Below are 19,095 nucleotides of genomic sequence, written 5' to 3' on the forward strand. Positions count from 1 at the left end.
CTCCTGGGTTCACGCCATTCTCCTGCCTCAGCCTCCTGAGTAGCTGGGACTACAGGTGCCCGCCACTTCGCCCGGCTAATTTTTTTTGTATTTTTTTTTTTTAGTAGACACGGGGTTTCACCATGTTAGCCAGGATGGTCTCAATCTCCTGACCTCGTGATCCACCCGCCTCAGCCTCCCAAAGTGCTGGGATGACAGGCGTGAGCCACCGCGCCTGGCCGACTTTTTTTTTTGAGACAGTCTTGCTCTGTCGCCCAGGCTGGAGTGCAGTGGCGCCATCAGCTCACGGCAAGCTCCGCCTCCAGCGTTCAACCGACTCTTGTCCTGAGTAGCTGGGACTACAGGCGTGCACACCACACCTGGCTAATTTCTGTCCTTTCGTAGAGACGGGGCTTCACTACGTTGCCCAGGCTACTCTTGGACTCCTGAGCTTAAGTGATTCACCCACCTCAGCCTCCTAAAGTGCTGGGATTATAGGCGTGGGCCACATTTTTTTTTTTTTTTTTTTTGAGATGGAGCCTCACTCTGTTGTTGGAGTACAGTGGTGCGATCTCGGCTCACTGCAACCTCTGCCTCCCAGATTCCAGCGATTCTCCTGCCTCAGCCTCCTGAGTAGCTGGGATTACAGGCACTCGCCACCGTACCTGGCTAATTTTTACATTTTTAGTAGAGACAGGGTTTCACCACGTTGGCCAGGCTGGTCTTGAACTCCTGACCTCAGGTGATCCTCCCACCTCGGCCTCCTAAAGTGCTGGGATTACAAGTGTGAGCCACCACCCCTGGCTAGACAAACTTGGAACTTTTAAAGAATGCACCCCATAAACACAGACAGCATGGCCTGTGTCTCCCTCTTGCAGCTTGGTGGTCTGTGTGGTGTCCCCTGGGGTGCCAGCACCCACTCAGGGAACCCCCATTTTAAATTCACCAAGAACAGAGGTTGGGGGAGGGTTGCCATGCTCTCCCGTTTCCGCATGGGAAGCAGGGGTCTTGAGAGCTGAGTCAGCCACATGAGGGGAGGACGAAACTCCTGAGTAGAGCGGGTGCCTGATGGGCGTGAGGAGCGGGAAGATGAGGAAGACGAGGAGGAATGGGGAGCACTACATGACAGAGGGACCACCTCAGACCACAAAGCACTTCCTCATCCTTTCCTCACCCTTTGATGCCGCCGGCACCGTGACTCTGCGAGCAGCGGGGCAGACGCCAGGTCTCCCTTGCTGGCGGGAAAGGGGTTCCAAGGCGGGTGCTGCCTTGCCCGAGTCACATGGCTATGTGGGGGCCTTGCTCAAATTCACTTCCTGCCTTTATTACAAAATTGTCAAAGGGGATCGCACGTTTGCAGGGTGTCACCCAAGCATTCTGGTTTTGCAAAGGATGCCGTGTGGCGGGCAGTCTGATACCTGATGAGCTCGGTGTAGCGGGGTCGGCAGCGTTTCCTCCGGGGTTTTGAGCTCTGGCCACTTCTCCTTTTGTTCCACCCAATCTTACCCACTTCTGAGCTTCAAGGCCAGACAGTTTTTTTTTTTTTTTTTTTGAGACGGAGTCTTGCTCTGTCACCCAGGCTGGAGTGCAGTGGCCGGATCTCAGCTCACTGCAAGCTCCTCCTCTCGGGTTCACGCCATTCTCCTGCCTCAGCCTCCCGAGTAGCTGGGACTACAGGCACCCGCCACTTTGCCCGGCTAGTTTTTTGTATTTTTTAGTAGAGACGGGGTTTCACCGTGTTAGCCAGGATGGTCTTGATCTCCTGACCTCGTGATCCGCCCGTCTCGGCCTCCCAAAGTGCTGGGATTACAGGCTTGAGCCACCGCGTCCGGCCGGCCAGACAGTCTTAACAAGGGGGCACGTCGGAGTCCATGGAGGGGGTGCCTGTGCCCCACCCTAGAGACTGTGATCCCACAGATCTGAGCTGGGGGAGGCACAGACCCGCCTTGACAAGCTCAGACTGCCACACCTTCCTGAGAAGGCCATTTAAAAACGGTCATCAGCTTAGTTTTGTTTTGAGACAGCGTCTCGCTCTGCTGCCCAGGCTGGAGTGTAGCGGCGTGACCAAAGCTCACCGTAGCCTCAACCTCCCGGGCTCAAGGGAGCTTCCTGCCTCAGCCTCTCATGTAGCTGGCGCTACTTTTATCCCCATTTTTAAATGTTAAAAATCTTAAAACAGGCACGTGCCACCACACTCACTTAATATTTTCAATTATAGAGATGGTTTCTCACTCTGTCACCCAGGCTGGTCTCGAACTCCTGGGCTTAAAAGATCCTGATTACAGGCATGAGCCACTGTGCCCGGCCTGATCATGATCAATTTTTTTTTTTTTTTTTTTTTTTTTTTTGGAGACGGAGTCTCACGCTGTTGCCCAGGCTGGAGTGCCGTGGCGCGATCTCGGCTCACTGCAAGCTCCGCCTCCTGGGTTCACGCCATTCTCCTGCCTCAGCCTCCTGAGTAGCTGGGACTACAGGCGCCCGCCACCGCGCCCGGCTAATTTTTTGTATTTTTAGTAGAGACGGGGTTTCACTGTGGTCTCGATCTCCTGACCTTGTGATCCGCCCGCCTCGGCCTCCCAAAGTGCTGGGATTACAGGCTTGAGCCACCGCGCCCAGCCTTATAATGATCAATTTTTAATCGCATCTGCCCTGGAACCCAGCAATTCCCTCACACGGTTTAACCTCACAGGTTTGCCTGCGAGTCAGTACCTTGTTACTTGAGATGGGGCAGAGACTGGAAACAACCTACGTGACCCCCAAAACGGGAGTGTTTTCCCTCTCTGCTGTCCTAACGATACCCGGGATACAGCAAGAGAAAAAGCAAAGCCGGGAGGAAGGCATGAGTGCTTAAAAAACAAAATCACTGGCCGGGCGCAGCGGCTCATGCCTGTCATCCCAGCACTTTGGGAGGTCGAGGCAGGAGGATCACTTGAGGTCAGGAGTTTGAGACCAGCCTGGCCAACATGGTGAAACCCTGTCTCTACTAAAAATACAAAAATTAGCCGGCATGGTGGTGGGCACCTGTAATCCCAGCTGCTCGGGAGGCTGAGTCAGGAGAATGGCTTGAACCTGGGAGGTGGGGTTGCAGTGAGCCGAGATTGCGGCACTACTAGACTCCAGCCAGGGCGACACAGTGAGACTGCCTCTCAAAAAACACAAAAGGAAACAAAACAAAACCAAAGCATCTATATACACAGCTGTATGGCATCCCCTGGAAGCCGGCGCACTGCTGCCTCCGAGGAAAGGGGCCATGAGGGGGAGCCTTCCTTCTCCCCAACATGCTCTATTCCAGGGAGGCCCTGCCCCTGCCTCTGTCCCGGACGCACTCACCATGTGCTCCATGCAGATGCTGATCTCCCCGTCGCTGTAGAAGGCCCCGTAGAAGCCCACGATGTACGGCGAGTTGCACTCATGCAGGACCTGCAGCTCGCGGATGATCTGGTTCCGGATGGCCGGCTTGATCTCAAGGTGGATCAGCTGCCGGGGAGAGGGGGGAGACCAGCTTGGGGGCGCCCGAAAATGGGATGAGGACATTTGGGGCCTCTGCTCTGCAGGCGTTCACAACAGTGGTCAAGACCAATTCAGCCCCTGCTCCGCAATTCCACCCCTAGATGTTCGCCTAGGAGAAGTGGACACGTGTGTCTGCACAGAAACGTGTCCACAAGCGCTCATACCACCACGATTCACAGCAGGCAAGGGTGGAAAGAGCCCAGGCGCCCACTCAGGGCAGAGCAGGCCAACCCAGCGCAGCCCATCCCCCACCGAAACAGGACTCAGCCGTAAAAAGGAACCAGGCCTTGACCCCGGCCACGGCGTGGATGGACCCTGAGGGTGTCACACTTAGTGCGAGATGCCAGACAAAAAGGCCACACAGTATGTGATCCCATTTCTATGAACTGTCCAGGACAGACTGATCCAGGGACAGGAAGGGGATGCATGGGTGGCGGGGGCTGGAGGAGGGGATGGGGGTGACTGCTGATGAGGACAGAGTTCTTTCTGGGATGATGGAATACTGTAAAATTGACTGTGATGATGAGGACAATGTCATGAATATACTACAATCCACTGAGTCACACACTTTCAAAGGGGACACTGTAAGGTATGTGAATTACACCTCAATAAACCTGTTTTCAAAAAAGACCAACGAAGCAAATACTTAATTCCCGCTCAGTTGTAGTGGGAGCTGTGTGAAAGCGTTTTTCCCCGTCAAACCAGACTTTGACAAAGTGCTCACCTTTCCCAGGAGGGAGGCAGGGCAATGGCTCCCCTCCAGCCCTCTCCCTGCTTGGGGTGGGTCTATCTCGAGCCCCTTCCCACCCTCAAGCTGGAGACACCCCGTGGAGACGTTAGGCACACAGAGCCGCGGACGCCCCTGAGGATTCTCCCTCTCCTTCCACCCAAGTTCAAGACGGCAGGGGAAATCTTCATCAAATTGACCCTGGTGCCACTTTAAAAAGGCAAGAAGCCAAAGATCCACTCAAGAGGTCAGAAAGGAGCCTGGCGTGGTGGCTCACACCTGAAATCCCAGCACTCTGGGAGGCTGAGGCGGGTGGACTGCTTGAGGTCAGGGGTTTAAGAACAGCCTAACATGGGGAAACCCCGTCTCTACTAAAAATACAAAAAAACTGGCCAGGCGCAGTGGCTCACGCCTGTAATCCCAGCATTCTGGGAGGCCAAGGCAGGCAAATCACCAGGTTAGGAGTTCGCGACCAGCCTGGCCAACATGGTGAATTCCCATCTCTACTAAAAATACAAAAAATTAGTCAGGCACCTGTAATCCCAGCTACTCAGGAGGCTGAGGCAGGAGAATCACTTGAACTCAGGAGACAGAGTGAGATTCCATCTCAAAAAAAAAAAAAAAGGTGCAGAAAGGACATCAGATAAAACACCACGAGCAACCCCTAACCCCATGGACAAGCCCCAGGAGAGGCAGGACCCCCCACACGGCAAGGAGCAGCCTAAGGCTTTGGGCCAGCGCTCTGGAGAATCAGAGCGTCCCGCTCCAGCCGCTGCAATAAGACAAGAAAAAGTCATGGTTTCCACTCATCTGCCACGGAGGCAAAGCCAGGCCCAGGTGTGCAGTCAGTGAAGAAACAGCCACGGACTGAGACGGAGACGGCTCCTTCCTGGGGGAGACCCGGGCTCAGGACGGGAACAGGAATGGGTCAGACCACCTCGACGTGGCAAAAATGCCGCCAAGGAGAAGCAATCCGGGTGCCCGGGGAGCAGAAACAAGGAGGTGACACTGGGGTCGGGCCTTGAGGAAGGACCGTCACCGTGAGGAGGAGATGGGGGAGGGTGTTCCAGGCAGAGGGACAAAGAGCCGCCTGTCAGCGGGCACGGAGGCATGAAGGAGCCCTCGCTGTGTTCGGGGCAGCAGGAGGCTGACCGTGGCCACAGCACAGGGCATGTGTGGGGTGTGCCCCCTGCTCCAGGCCTGTGACCTTGAAAAGCGTGGCAGGGACCAGGGGCACAGTGCCCAGCTCCCCCCACCCAGCCGCTCCTCAGGCAAAGCGTGTCCCACCTTGACTGCAGCCCTGGCACCGCCTGCCCCTGTAGCTCTGGCTTCTCGCCTCAGGCCAGCCTGCAGAGTCCAGCTCCAGACGGGGCCCCTGGGCTACTCCACTCCCTCATGGTGACTCCACAGGCCCCAGGGCCACCCCAGCACCCTAGGATGCTCTCCCCTACAGCCAGGCTGTATCTGAGAGGTGCCCACTCCCATTCCACAAGGGCCCGGTACTGAAGCTTGGATGTTCACGTGGAGGTTGGGAGATTTACTTGAAAAGGCCACATTTGGGCCGGGTGCAGTGGCTCACGCCTGTAATCCCAGCACTTTGGGAGGCCGAGGCGGGCAGATCACGAGGTCAGGAGATCGAGACCACGGTGAAACCCCGTCTCAACTAAAAATACAAAAAATTAGCGGCATGGTGGCGGGCGCCTGTAGTCCCAGCTACTCGGGAGGCTGAGGCAGGAGAATGGCGTGAACCCAAGAGGCGGAGATTGCAGTGAACCGAGATCGCACCACTGCACTCCAGCCTGGGCAACAGTGCAAGACTCCGTCTCAAAAAAAAAAAAAAGAAAGAAAAGGCCACGTTTGTTTTCACACCAAGCCCTTGAAGCTTGGTGCGTGTTTTCCACGTTCAGCACATCCGGACTGACTGCATTGTAAGAGCCCAGTAGCCACATCTGACCGGGGGCTGCTGTCTTGGACGGCTCAGCTCCTGACCAAAAACTTCAAAGGAGCCATAGATGGGTGACAAGAAGCAGGAAAGAGCGCGTGTTCGGCCGGCCGTCACAAGCCGTGATTGAGGAGAGGAAGTGGCGGACAGGCACTGGGAGGGATCCCAGAGGCCTTGGAACCCAGGAGCCCCTAACGTGAAATGAGGCCGTCGGAAGCGACAGGCCTTCTGGAAGGCTGTAGTAAGTAGCAGATGTGCGGGAGGCCGGTCTGCACAGGGCGGCTGCAGAGTGATCTCAGTTTTAATGGTTCTGTAATACCTGGGGCCTGTCGAGCAAGCATTCCAGATGAACAGGCAGCCACCACTGAGGGTGTGCGAGGGGAAAGGAAGACAGACAGGCAGGGAGGGGGCGTTCCTGAGCACCTGCACCCTCTGAAGTTCACCCTGACAACCCCGGGGGACGGGTGGGCTGTCCCGCTCCTGCTGACTGAGCAAGCCCAGGTTCGGAGCCTCGGAGCCATGTTCCCAGTGGCATTAGCTGCTAAGTCAGGATGGGGGCTGCCTCGGGGAACACTGCAGCCCGTATTCTTTCCAGGACACCACAGCCCAGGCCCTGCCAGCTCTAATAGCTGATTAAATGCGGGTGGTGTCAGGGTGTTAAAACTGAATGCCAGACCTGGCTCGGAGGTGGAGACGGTTTCTACAGAAGAATGAGGAATTTGGGCCAGGGGTGGGGTTGGGCATTTGGAGTAGGAAAGGAGAGGAAAGAGCTTCGCTGAGTGTCCGCGAGAGTCGGAGTGGGACGAGGACCAGGCTGCCGCCCCGCAGGCCTGGGTCTGGAATGAGCTCAGCAATATCGTGAATCATGGATCAGAAACTGACAGCTCCAGAGCTGGATGTAGCCCACAGTCACGTGTGGCCCACACTGCGCTTCCAAACATTCTGAATTAGCTGTTGTAAAAATCGGAACAGAGCCCGATGCAGTGGCTCACATCTGTAATTCCAGTGCTTTGGGAGGCTGAGGCGGGAGGATCGCTTCAGGCCAGGAGTTCAACACTGGGCAACATGGCAAGCCTTCCTCTCTAAAAGAGATTTTAAAATGAACACACAGGATGGGAGTGGTGGCCAGCTAGGGGACATGCAATGGATTCCGGAGGCTATGCCCTGGCAGCCGCTCCCAAGTCCAAGAGGGTTCAAATCCAATTCGGTCACTGACCCCACTCAGCCTCGGTTTTTTTAACTGCAAAACGGGGCTGATGCTCAATTTCAATGAGAACATGCGTCAAAGGTGTTGGCAGTGGCTTCGCTCAGGTCACCACTTGTGAGACAGCAGCTGGTACTGTGAGGTGGCCTTGGGCAGGCCGTGTGACCGCCACCCTGGAAGTGAGCTACGGCGGAGTGGAGGAACTCAGAAGCAAGAACCAACCAACCCACCTCTGCTACGAGCACGGGCAACTCAAGCCCCACGTGCGTAACAAGCAGCAAGTTCTTCACCTGTCTCCCCGGCCCAGGGAATGCAGGGAATGCAGGGGTGCCGCTCCAATGGGAGGGGGTCAGAGGCCACCGTCAGGCCAAGAAGACACTCACAAGCCAGCATGACCTTAAACACTGAGACTGGGCCAGGCGCAGTGGCTCACGCCTGTAATCCCAACAATCTGGGAGGCCAAGACGGGTGGAATCCTTGAGGTTGGGAGTTCGAGACCAGCCTGGCCAACATGGTGAAACCTCGTCTCTACTAAAAATACAAAAAGTAGCTGGGCATGGTGGTGGGCACCTGTAATCCCAGCTACTCAGGAGGCTGAGGCAGGAGAATCGCTTGAACCTGTGAGGTGGAGGTTGCAGTGAGCCGAGATCACGCCACTGCACTCCAGTCTGGGTGACAGAGCGAGACTCTGTCTCAAAAAAATAAATAAATAAAAATAAAAATAAGTAAATAAATAAGATGAGATGAAAGGAGCCCTCGCAGTCCCACCTGCATAGCAGCCAGAGCTGCTGAGCCCGAGCGCTCAACGCATCCTCTCCCACCCCCGAGTCTGCAGGCGCGTAAAAGAAAACCTGGCCGGGCGCGGTGGCTCAAGCCTGTAATCCCAGCACTTAGGGAGGCCGAGACGGGCGGATCACGAGGTCAGGAGATCGAGACCATCCTGGCTAACACGGTGAAACCCCGTCTCTACTAAAAAAAAAAAATACAAAAAACTAGCAGGGCGAGGTGGCGGGCGCCTGTAGTCCCAGCTACTCGGGAGGCTGAGGCAGGAGAATGGCGTAAACCCGGGAGGCGGAGCTTGCAGTGAGCTGAGATCCGGCCACTACACTCCAGCCTGGGCGACAGAGCCAGACTCCGTCTCAAAAAAAAAAAAAAAAAAAAAAAAAAAAGAAAACCTAATTTTGAAAGAATTATAGAAGCACAGGAAGTTGCAAAAATAGTACCGACAGTCCTGTGTGCCCTTTCCCCGCCTTCCCCAAGGTGAATGACAGCTTCATGACGGAAGGACAGAACCAAACCCCAGAGCCGACGCTGGGACGTCCCCATGCACCAGACCACAGAGCCTGCCCAGCCACGCCTGCCCTCAGGTTTAAAGGCCCCGACCTCCCTTTCCCGGCTGTGGTAAAGCTGCAGGTGAGCCCGTCTTCACCTGTGCCGGTCAGCAGGAGCAGGAGCTGCTGATGCAGCAAGCACTGGGTTCATGTCCACTGCCCAGCCCATCAGGGACCACTGGAGGCTCCCTGAGAAGCCCGAGGGTCCCTGGCACACACGGGGACTGGCACTCTGTCTCAAGGCCCTGCTGTGGCTCTGTCAACCACAGGCTTGCTTTTTTCCTCCCGGTGCTTCGGGCGGAGGCGGACCTGAGCTTTCCAAGGCTGCTCTGGTTTGGAAGAGGCTGCCTGCAGCACGGGGACAGAAATAGCAAGTCCGCGGCTGCAGACTTCAGGAGGGAGGGAGGGCGGCACTCTAGAGGCCAGAAGACAGAGCCGCAGAGCTAAATCCCCGCAGGAGCTGAGCCGCTGCTCCCGAGGAAGGCAGGGCCCCCCAGCAATGCTGCCACCTGCGCGGACCCACAGGACTGGGTGCGGTCAGGTTCCCCCAGTTTGGGGGACCACAGGATGGTGGGCTTCCAGGAAGAGGCAGCGTTCTATGTCTGCAAGAACACAGGGGAGGAGCTGAACGCCCCGTCAGCACTAAGTCCTCTGCTTATGTGTTTAAGAGCCGCTGTCCCCGAGTGGTCACAACCTCCCTGTATCCCCTGGGCACTCTGCTCAAACACAGAGCAGAGGCTGCATCATGGCCCAGGAGCCCGGGATGACTAAGCTCGGGGGCTGTCAGCGCCAGGGCTTGCAAATTCTCAAAGAGTGGGGTGACAGTCAGCTTTATGCGTCTCCTGGGTGAGACCACGGTGCCCCGTCGTCAAACGCCAGTCTAGAGGTTGCTGGGAAGGTACGTTTTTAAGATGTGATTAACCTTTAAATCGGCAGACTCTGAGCAAAGCAGATTACTCCTCCCCAGAGTGGGTGAGTCTCAGCCAATCGGCTGAAGGCCTTCAGGGAAAAGCCTGCCCAGGCGTGGTGGCTCGTGCCTGTAATCCCAGCACTTTGGGAGGCCGAGGCAAGAGGATCACTTGAGGTCAGGAGTTCAAGACCAGCCTGGCCAACACAGTGAACCCCATCTCTACTAAAAAATCAAAAATTAACTGGGTGTGGTGGTGCACGCCTGTGATCCCAGCTACTCAGGAGGCTGAGGCAGGAGAATCCCTTGAACCCAGGAGGTGGAGGTTGCAGTAAGCCAAGAAAAAAAAAAAAAAAAGAAGAGGAAGAATATAGGTCAAGCACAGTGGCTCATGCCTGTAATCCCAGCACTTTGGGAGGCCGAGGCGGGTGGATCGCCTGAGCTCAGGAGTTCGAGACCAGCCTGGGCAACAAACCAAGACCCCATCTCTACAAAAAATAAAAAAATTAGCCAGGCCTGGTGTTCTCTTTAGTCCTGGCTACTTGGCAGGCTGAGGCAGGAGGATCACTTGAGCCCAGGAGTCTAAGACCAGCTTGGGCAACATAGTGAGACTCTGTCTCTACAAAACAAACAAACAATTAGCCGGGCGTGCACCTGTGGCCCCAGCTACTCTCAGGATGCTGAGGTGGGAGGATCGCTTGAGCCTAGGAGGCGGAGTCTGCAGTCAGCTATGATCGCACCACTGCACTCTAGCCTGGGCGACAGAGGGAGACCCTGTCTTGGGGAAAAAAGAGAAAAAAAAAAACAACCAAAAAAAAACCACGCCCAAGGCCCCCGAAGAGGAGGGCCTGGATCTCAGCCGCAGCGTCAGCTGTTCCGTGGGGCTCTGGTCAGTCCTGCAGATTTCAGACCCACCAGCCCAGGGACTGTGTGAGCCAATTCCTTAGAATAAATCTCTCTCTACACATACAGTCAAGTATCGTTAAGGACGGGATACACTGAGAAATCCCTCCCTGGGCGAGGTCGTCACTGTGTGAACACCGGAAAGCCCATTCTACACCCAGGCTCTTGTACTCTGTACGGTGCGGTGCTGATAAGCATCTGTTTATCTAAATATAGAGAACCGAGGTGGGCGGATCACCTGGGGTCAGGAGTTCCAGACCAGCCTGGCCAACACAGCGACACTCCGCCTCTACTAAAAACACAAAAAAGGGCCGGGCGCGGTGGCTCAAGCCTGTAATCCCAGCACTTTGGGAGGCCGAGACGGGCGGATCACGAGGTCAGGAGATCGAGACCATCCTGGCGAACACGGTGAAACCCCGTCTCTACTAAAAAAATACAAAAAACTAGCCGGGCGAGGTGGCGGGCGCCTGTAGTCCCAGCTACACAGGAGGCTGAGGCAGGAGAATGGCGTAAACCCGGGAGGCGGAGCTTGCAATGAGCTGAGATCCGGCCACTGCGCTCCAGCCCCGGCGACAGAGCGAGACTCCGTCTCAAAAAAAAAAAAAAAAAAACACAAAAAAGTTAGCTGGGCACGGTGGTGTCCGCCTGTCATCCCAGCTACTTGGGAGGCTGAGGCAAGAGAATCCTTGAACCCAGGAGGTGGAGATTGCAGTGAGCCAAGATCGTGCCACTGCACTCCAGCCTGGATGACAGAGTGAGACTCTGTCTCAAAAATAAATAAATAAATAAAAATAAACATACAGAAGGCACAGTAAAGACATGGCCCGATCATCTTACGTCACCACCGCTGCATAGGCGGTCTGTCATTGGCTGAGCCATCGCCATGAGGTGCGTGGCTGTACACACAGGCGCGAACGCACACACGCTTCATCGCTTGTTTCTCTGGAGAACCGTAACACATTCACATTCCTGAAATCCACACTTGTTAGCTTTCTGCGAATGTGGATTTCAAGTGCCCTCCAGGGCAGAAGGTAGCCACCGGAGGGCACAGCTGTGTGTGGCTGGCACCGTTCCCATCTGCCCAGAAGCTGGGCCCTTTCTCAGTACCTAGAGTCCCTGGTGGGGATGAGGAACGGAGCCTGGAGCTAATCAGAATGCAGAGACCCGGCTGCCTTCCCAACCTCCCCCGTTTCCAGGGGGAACCTTCCCCACCACTCCCCAACCTCCGACCCCGCAGCGCTCACCTTCCTGGCCATGATGAGGCCCGAGGGTCTGTGCTGGACTTTGGTGACCACCCCGCCGTTGCCCGCGCCCAGCTCTGAGATCCTTTCGAAGTCATCGTCTTTGAGTTCGCCGACCTTGGCTTTCTGGGTGAGAAAGGCTTCCAGACGCTTCTTCTGCTGCTCGTCAAGTTCCAGCTCCTCCAGCTTCTTCTGCAGGTCCACCAGGTTTGCCCTGCAGAGACCCCCAGGGCAGGGGTTAGCTACCTAGGGAGAGTCTACCTTTCCACCTGGCCGTTTACCGCGTGGCCGTGGCGCGCCGGCCCCCAGAAGGACACAGACTGGATTCCTGCACTTCAGGGGTTTGTGGTGTAGAAGGAAAGAAGGATCCATGCTGTGTACACCCAGCAGACACACCAATGACCAGAATCCAGGGCCGCTCCCCGGGAACTGAGGATGCTGCCTTGATCCCGTCTCAGCAAGTCTAGCAGACCTCAGGATCTCGAGGATAAGCCGCAGCTCAAAGGCCTCCATCTGCTTTTTCTTTTTCTTTTTTTGTGAGACAGAGTTTCCCTCTGTTGCTCAGACTGGAATGCAATGGTGCGATCTCGGCTCCCTGCAACCTCCGCCTCCCGGGTTTGAGAGATTCTCCTGCCTCAGTCTCCCAAGTAGCTGAGATTACAGGCGCCCGCCACCATGCCTGGCTAATTTTGTATTTTCAGTAGAGACGGGGTTTCACCATGTTGGTCAGGCTGGTCTCCAACTCCTGACATTAAGTGATCCGCCCGCCTCAGCCTCTCAAAGTGCTGGGATTACAGGCGTGAGCCACCGCACCCAGCTGGGAGGCCTCCTTCCTAGGGCACAAGCTCCGGACCATGTCGGGAGGACACGAGGGAGGGATCAGGTGAACGGAGCCCAGGCCAGGATGCCTGTCTTTGCAGGAGATAGAGGAACAAGTGTTCTGAGCACAGTACGAGAACCGAGAGCGGAAGGCAGAAGGCTCAGTACAAAAGCTGCACCAGGCAGGCCCGGTGGTGCACGTCTGCAATCCCAGCCACTTGGGAGGCTGAGGCACGAGAACTGCTTGGACCCGGGAGGCGGAAGTTGCAGTGAACTGAGATCTTCCCACTGCACTCCAGCCTGGGTAGCAGAGGGAGACTCTGTCTCAAAACAAAACAAACCAAAAAACCAAAAAACAAGCATGACGAGCCTGGGCAACAAAGTGAGACCTACAGTCGAGCATGGTGGCTTAAGCCTGTAGTTCCAGTTACTCAGGAGGCCGAGGTGGGAGGATCACATGAGCCCAGGAGGTTGAGGCTGCAGTGAGCCATGATCATGACAATGCACTCCAGCCTGGGCGACAGAGCAAGACCTTGTTTCTACACAATAAAAAAATTTTAAAAAATTTAAACAAGCATGTACATTGCACTTTATTGGGTGATTCCAAGAATTTTCGACAGTAAGCTATTTTCACAAATGCCTCGACTCGGAACCAGATCCTGGAGTAACAGACAACTTCTCTGTAACAGACAATTGAGCCCAATGCACACAAGAACCAAGTGCTGTGCAAAAGAAATGGAATGTAAGTCACGTGTACAAATTAAAATCTTCTAGTACCCATGTTTAAAAAGAACAGGTGAACTGATCTCATTTATTTAGAGACATGGTCTTGCTCTGTCTCCCAGGCTGGGGTGCAGTGGCAAGATTATAGCTCAGTGTAGCCTCCAACTCCTGTCCTCAAGTGATCCTCCCACCTCAGCCTTCCTAGTAGCTAGGATCACAGGTGTGAGCCATCATGTCTGGCTATTTTGAATTAATTTTTGTTTATTTATTTTTTTTGAGACAGAGTCTCACTCTGTCACCCAGGCTGGAGTGCAGTGGTGCGATCTTGGCTCACTGCAACCTATGCCTCCCAGGTTCACGCCACTCTTCTGCCTCAGCCTCCCAAGTAGCTGAATATAAGCACCCGCCACCAAGCCCAGCTAATTTTTGTATTTTTAGTAGAAACAAGGTTTCACCATGTTGGTCACACTGGTCTTGAATTCCTGGACTCAAGTGATCTGCCCACCTCAGCCTCCCAAAGTGCTGGGATTACAGGCGTGAGCCACTATACCTGGCTGAAATTAATTTTTTTATTTATTTTTATTTTTATTTTTGAGATGGAGGCTCGCTCTGTCGCCCAGGCTGGAGTGCAGTGGCCGGATCTCGGCTCGCTGCAAGCTCCGCCTCCCGGGTTCACGCCATTCTCCTGCCTCAGCCTCCGGAGTAGCTGGGACTACAGGCGCCCGCCACCTTGCCCGGCTAGTTTTTTGCAATTTTTAGTAGAGACGGGGTTTCACCATGTTAGCCAGGAAGGTCTCGATCTCCTGACCTCGTGATCTGCCCGTCTTGGCCTCCCAAAGTGCTGGGATTACAGGCTTGAGCCACCGTGAAATTAATTTTAATAACACATTTGATTTAACCCATCAAAAATGTTATCATTTCCAACATACAACCAGTATGAAAAATGAATGAATGTTTCACATTGTTTCCATCTTAAGCCTTTGAAATCTACAACGGCATTATTGCATTATTGCGCCTATGCTCTTGTGGGTCTGGGCAATTCTCATTTTATGTGTTGCCTGTAGCCAGGGGCTACTCAACCAGGCAGTGCAGCTTTAAACGTCTCCCTGGAAGAGCAGGCCAACTCGAGAGGTCCCAATTCCGGAAGGAGCTAAAGTCATGGTGGACAGCCATAGAGGGGACAGAAGCAGGGAATGAAGGCGTGGACGGCTCCTTCCATCTGGAACCTTCCAATCCCGAAGTTTGACCACTGTTTGCCTACAGCTGGAAGTGGCATAAGCCATGGGACACGCAGGCCAGAAATGAGGTGATGGCGCTGGAGCTGGTGCTGCAAAGAGCTCGCCAGAAGGCAGGGGCCTGGGCACTGCTTCCTGGGCTGGACGAACACCATCTCATTCCATTCACACCATCTCATTCCATTTTCCCCATCATCCCCGGAAGCCCAGGCAGGAGGGAACAGACTCACAGGGGTGGAGGAACCTGCCCCAGGTCACAACACCTGCCCCAGGTCAGGACAACTCCTGCTCATCTCAGTGTCCCCTACGAGGGGAAACAGAGCCCTGGTAGGTGCTCACTGAGCAGCTGCTGAACAAGGACCCAGAAGCAGCAGGAATGGCGAGACCCTGGGAGCGGGACAGAAGGGGGGGGGGACATGAATGAACGAATAACATGAATGAATAAATGAATATTTCTTTTTTTTGAGACAGAGCCTTGCTCTGTCGCCCAGGCTGGAGTGCAGTGGTGCGATCTCAGCTCACTGCAACCTCTGCCTCCTGGGTCCAAGCGATTATCTTGCCTCAGCCTCCCAAGTAGCTGGGATTACAGGTGTACGCCACCACACCCAGCTAATTTTTTTTGGCATTTTTAATAGATACTGGGTTTCGCCATATTGGCCAGGTTGGTCTTGAACACCGGGCCTCAAGTAATCTACCCACCTTGGCCTCCCAAAGAGCTGGGATTACAGGCGTGAGCCACCGCACCTGGCCATGAATGCACACTTCTGATGGCACACTCGGAAGATCTCAAGTACTGCTCAAAACACTGAAAATGCATCCCGGAGTCAGCTGACTAATCCATCTGAAATTTGCTGGCAACCCAACTGTGGTTATTAAACAAAACCAAACCTTGGCATCCCTACAGCCGGCTTCCTCTCCTGGGGGTAATCCTTCAAGGGATGGAAATCAAACCCCACACGGAAGAGAATGTGAAGGGCGAGTTCCGTGCGGAGAATGAGGAACAGGCCCCCGTGTCTGGCTGTGCCCGTGTTGACTTGCACACATTGGCATCAAGAGTCTTCTTCATCCGGGTCACAGAAGGCCGGCCCCCAAGCGGGAGAGGCCACCAGACATGCCACAGTCCCTGACACCTGGTTCTCAAGGGGTCACAACACAGGTACGGCACCCGGACCCTAGCCAAGGGCCCGGGGGATCGTCCTGCCCTGCCCCACTATGCCCTGCAGAACGTAAGTGCAGAGATCACCCTGGCATGACCCCACCAGTGTGTGCCCCCAACACCCAGTCCCCTCCCTCGTCCTGGAGCAGTGCGATTCTGCCAGCACGCGACCCCAACCCCAGCATGCCCCTTTCTCTGACCCCTTCGCCCAGGCCTCTGGTCTCCCTCCACCTCCTCAAAGCTTCTGCACTGGGTCAGCCCCTCAGGAGGGTTTTCCAGTCCACCTGCTTCAGAATCTGCACCTCCGCTTTCAGGGGCCAGCAGGGTCCCCTGATCCCCGAGCCTCCTCATTCTTCACACGCCAGCTTCCCTGTCTCCTCACCACACTTCCAGCTTCAGGGACTCCACACACCAGGCACCGCCACAAGCAGGAGATGCCCTCTCAGAGATGCCCAACCTGACCCCCCGGGACCCCCTGTCCTGATCCCCCCAGAACCCAACATGAGACCCCTAGGACCCCCTGCCCTGATCCCCTAGAATCCCCCAACATGACCTCCCTAGGGCCCCTGCTGACCGCCCCAGAATCCCCCAATGTGACCCCCCGGTACCCCCTGCTCTGACCCCCTCAGAACTGCCCCAACACGACTCCCCTAGGACCCCCTGCTCTGAACCCCCAGAACCCAACACGACTCCCCTAGGACCCCCTGCTCTGAACCCCTAGAACCCAACATGACCCCCCAGGACCCCCTGCCCTGACCCCCCCAGAATCCCAACATGACTCCCCTAGGACCCCCTGCCATGGCCCCCCCAGAGTTGCCCCAACATGATCCCCCAGGACCCCCTGCTCTGAACCCCCAGAACCCCCCAACATGACCCCCCTAGGACCCCCTAACCTGACCTCCCCAAACCCCCACAACATAAGCCCCCTAGAACCCCCATCCTGACCCTACCAGATGACCCCCGCAGAAACCCCTCCATCCGGAACCCCTAGAACTCCCATCCTGACCCCGCTAGAGCCCCCCAACATCCTGACTCCCCTAGGACCCCCCCTTGTCCTCAGATACCCCAGAATTCCCACTCTGATCCCCCCTACAGCCCTTCTATCCTGACCCCTCTAGGGTCTCCTACCCCATCCTGACCCCTCTGGGAGCCCCCCATCCTCTCCTCTCTTCTCTTTTTCCTGGTTGTCTATGAACCTCCCTCAGCCTATTCTCTCCCCTAAGGGACCCCCCTGCCCCACCTTAGCCCCCTAGGTGCCCTCCTCATCCCACCCCAACCTCATTACTCAGGGACTCATTCCACAGAAGGACTGCTCCCCGCCCCCCAGGACCTCTCAGCCTGTCCTCCCCACCCAGGTGCTGCACTGTCAACTCGTGGCCCAGGGACCCTCCCACCCCATGGTTCCCCCATAGGGAATCCCTCACCCATCTCTCCCCCGAGGGACTCACTTCACTATCATTTCACTGCACAGGACACCCCTCGCTTATCCTTCCCCCTACAGGTACCCACCGATACATCCTATCCTCTCAGGAACCCCCTCGACCCCATCTCACAACTCAGGGGCCCTGCACCCCATCCTCTCTCTGCAAGGACATCTCCTTGGCCCGATCTCATGACTTAAGGACTCCAAACACCATCTTTTCCCCAAAGGGATTTCCCCTCATTCCAATCTCATTACTCAGGGACCCCCCCATCTCCCTGATTTCACTATTCAGGGACCACACACCCCATTTCACTACTTAGAGATCCACCAGCATTCTGCTACTCAGAGCCTCCATGCCCTGTCTTTCCCCACAGGGACCTCCTTGGCCCAATCTCATTACTGAGGGACCCTACCCCATTTCAGTCTCATCACTCAGGGACCCCTCACCCCATCCTCTCCCCTCTGCAGCCCCCTTGCCCAAATTCCTTCCTCAGGGGCTGCCTAACCTCCCCTCACCCCATCCTCTCCTCTTGGGAACGCCCTGCACCCCGATTTCCCTACTCAGGGGCTCCCCTGACCCTCATCTCATGACTAAGGCAACCCTCACTCTGTCCTTTCCTCTTAGGAACCCTTCACCCTCATTTCACTACTCAGGGACCCCACACTCTGTTTTCTCCTCTTAAAGAGACCCCTCACCCCGATCTCACTGCTCATCCTGTTCTCTCCTTATGGGCACCCCTCACTCCGATTTTCCTACTGAGGGACTCCGCTCACCCCAGCTTCACTTTTCAAAAGCCCCACACCCCATCTTCCGCACTGCAGGGACCTCCCCTCACTCAATCTCACTGCTCAGGGACCCTTGCCCCCATCCTCTCCTCTTAGAGACACCCTTCACCCCAACTTCACTACTCAGAGACTCCCCTTATCCCAATTTCACTTTTCAGGAATCCCACACCCCATCTTTTCCACCACAACGACCTCCCCTCGCCCAATCTCACTGCTCAAAGATCCTCGTCCCATAACCGGCCCAGACCCCCCTGCCCTGTGCACCCTTCAGCCCGTCCTCCAAGGGCCCCCTGCCCCGTCTTCCCCCGAAAGTTCCCTGAACCTCTCGCCCCATCCTCCTTCGAAGGCCCCCTGCATCCCTCGCCCTGTCCTCCCCTCGAGAACTCCCTGCCCCGTGCACCCCTCACCCCATCCTCCCTCGTGACCCTCCTGCCTCCTGCACCCCTCGCCCCGTCCTTCCCCGAGGGCTCCCTGCACCGTGCACCCCGAGTCTCCGGCCGACCCCTGTCCACTCACTCGGAGGCGCCCTCGCTGGTAGGGGACGGGCCCTCGGCGATGGTAGGGTTGATGGTGAGCGCCGGCAGCACCGGCTTCCTCCGGGCCAGCATCGGGACTCCGCGGGCCGGCGGCGGCGGCGGCGCCTCTAGCCGGGGCCCATAGGGGGCGGGCCGGGAGCGATCGGCGCCTACGCGAGCCCGGGGCTGCGGCCGCGGCCTAGGCCGGCGTCGGGGCGGCCGAGGGCGGGCGGCGCTGCGGGCCTGGGCCGAGGGTAGCCGAAGGGCGCTGGGGCCGAGGCGCCGGAGCCGCCACCTCTGCCGAGGCCCGCGAGAGGCTGACGCCGCAGCCGGAGTCCAAGAGGCCGGGGGAGGGGAGGGGCGGCCACAAGATCGCGGACCGGCCTCTCGCGATAACAGGATCGGGAGCCGCGATGGACCCTACCCCAGGCCGGTGCGCCTGCGCAGAAGCCCAGGCCGCCTTTCGGAGGGGAAAGGGGCGGATACCGAGGCGAGGCGGTGCCCGGAGCGTGCGCATTCGCTTGCCTTCCCACGGCGCGTGTGCGCATGCGCCTGGGGCACGAGGCGCGGGCGCAGGGGAGGAGACGGATGGATGAGGGCGGGGGGGGGGTTGATGGTCTAGCACAGGTGGGCAGGGAGCCAGACTCCTGAGAACCTGTGGTGCCCCAGGCTGGGGATGAGACAACCCAAAAGA

At 56.5% G+C, this 19,095-nt stretch overlaps 1 protein-coding gene across 2 annotated transcripts in view; it reads right to left on the reverse strand.

Annotated features, from left to right (window-relative positions):
• Positions 1-18,745, reverse strand: part of LOC105485357 (mitogen-activated protein kinase kinase 2) — a 37,123-nt gene extending 18,378 nt beyond the window's left edge. Inside the window, exons 1-3 of one of the 2 annotated variants that reach the window (XM_011747648.2) lie at positions 18,403-18,745; positions 11,748-11,958; positions 3,310-3,456 (exon numbers count right to left, since the gene is read on the reverse strand). In XM_011747648.2, coding sequence (XP_011745950.1) covers positions 3,310-3,456; positions 11,748-11,958; positions 18,403-18,494 — 450 coding nt within the window. In that variant the 5' untranslated portion in view covers positions 18,495-18,745. The remainder of the gene's footprint in view (positions 1-3,309; positions 3,457-11,747; positions 11,959-18,402) is intronic. The other variant, XM_024793864.2, reaches the window with a different exon arrangement.
• Between the last annotated feature and the right edge of the window lie 350 nt (positions 18,746-19,095).

Source organism: Macaca nemestrina, chromosome 20, assembly GCF_043159975.1.
Source record: "Macaca nemestrina isolate mMacNem1 chromosome 20, mMacNem.hap1, whole genome shotgun sequence".
In the NCBI taxonomy this organism is placed as follows: Eukaryota; Metazoa; Chordata; class Mammalia; order Primates; family Cercopithecidae; genus Macaca; species Macaca nemestrina.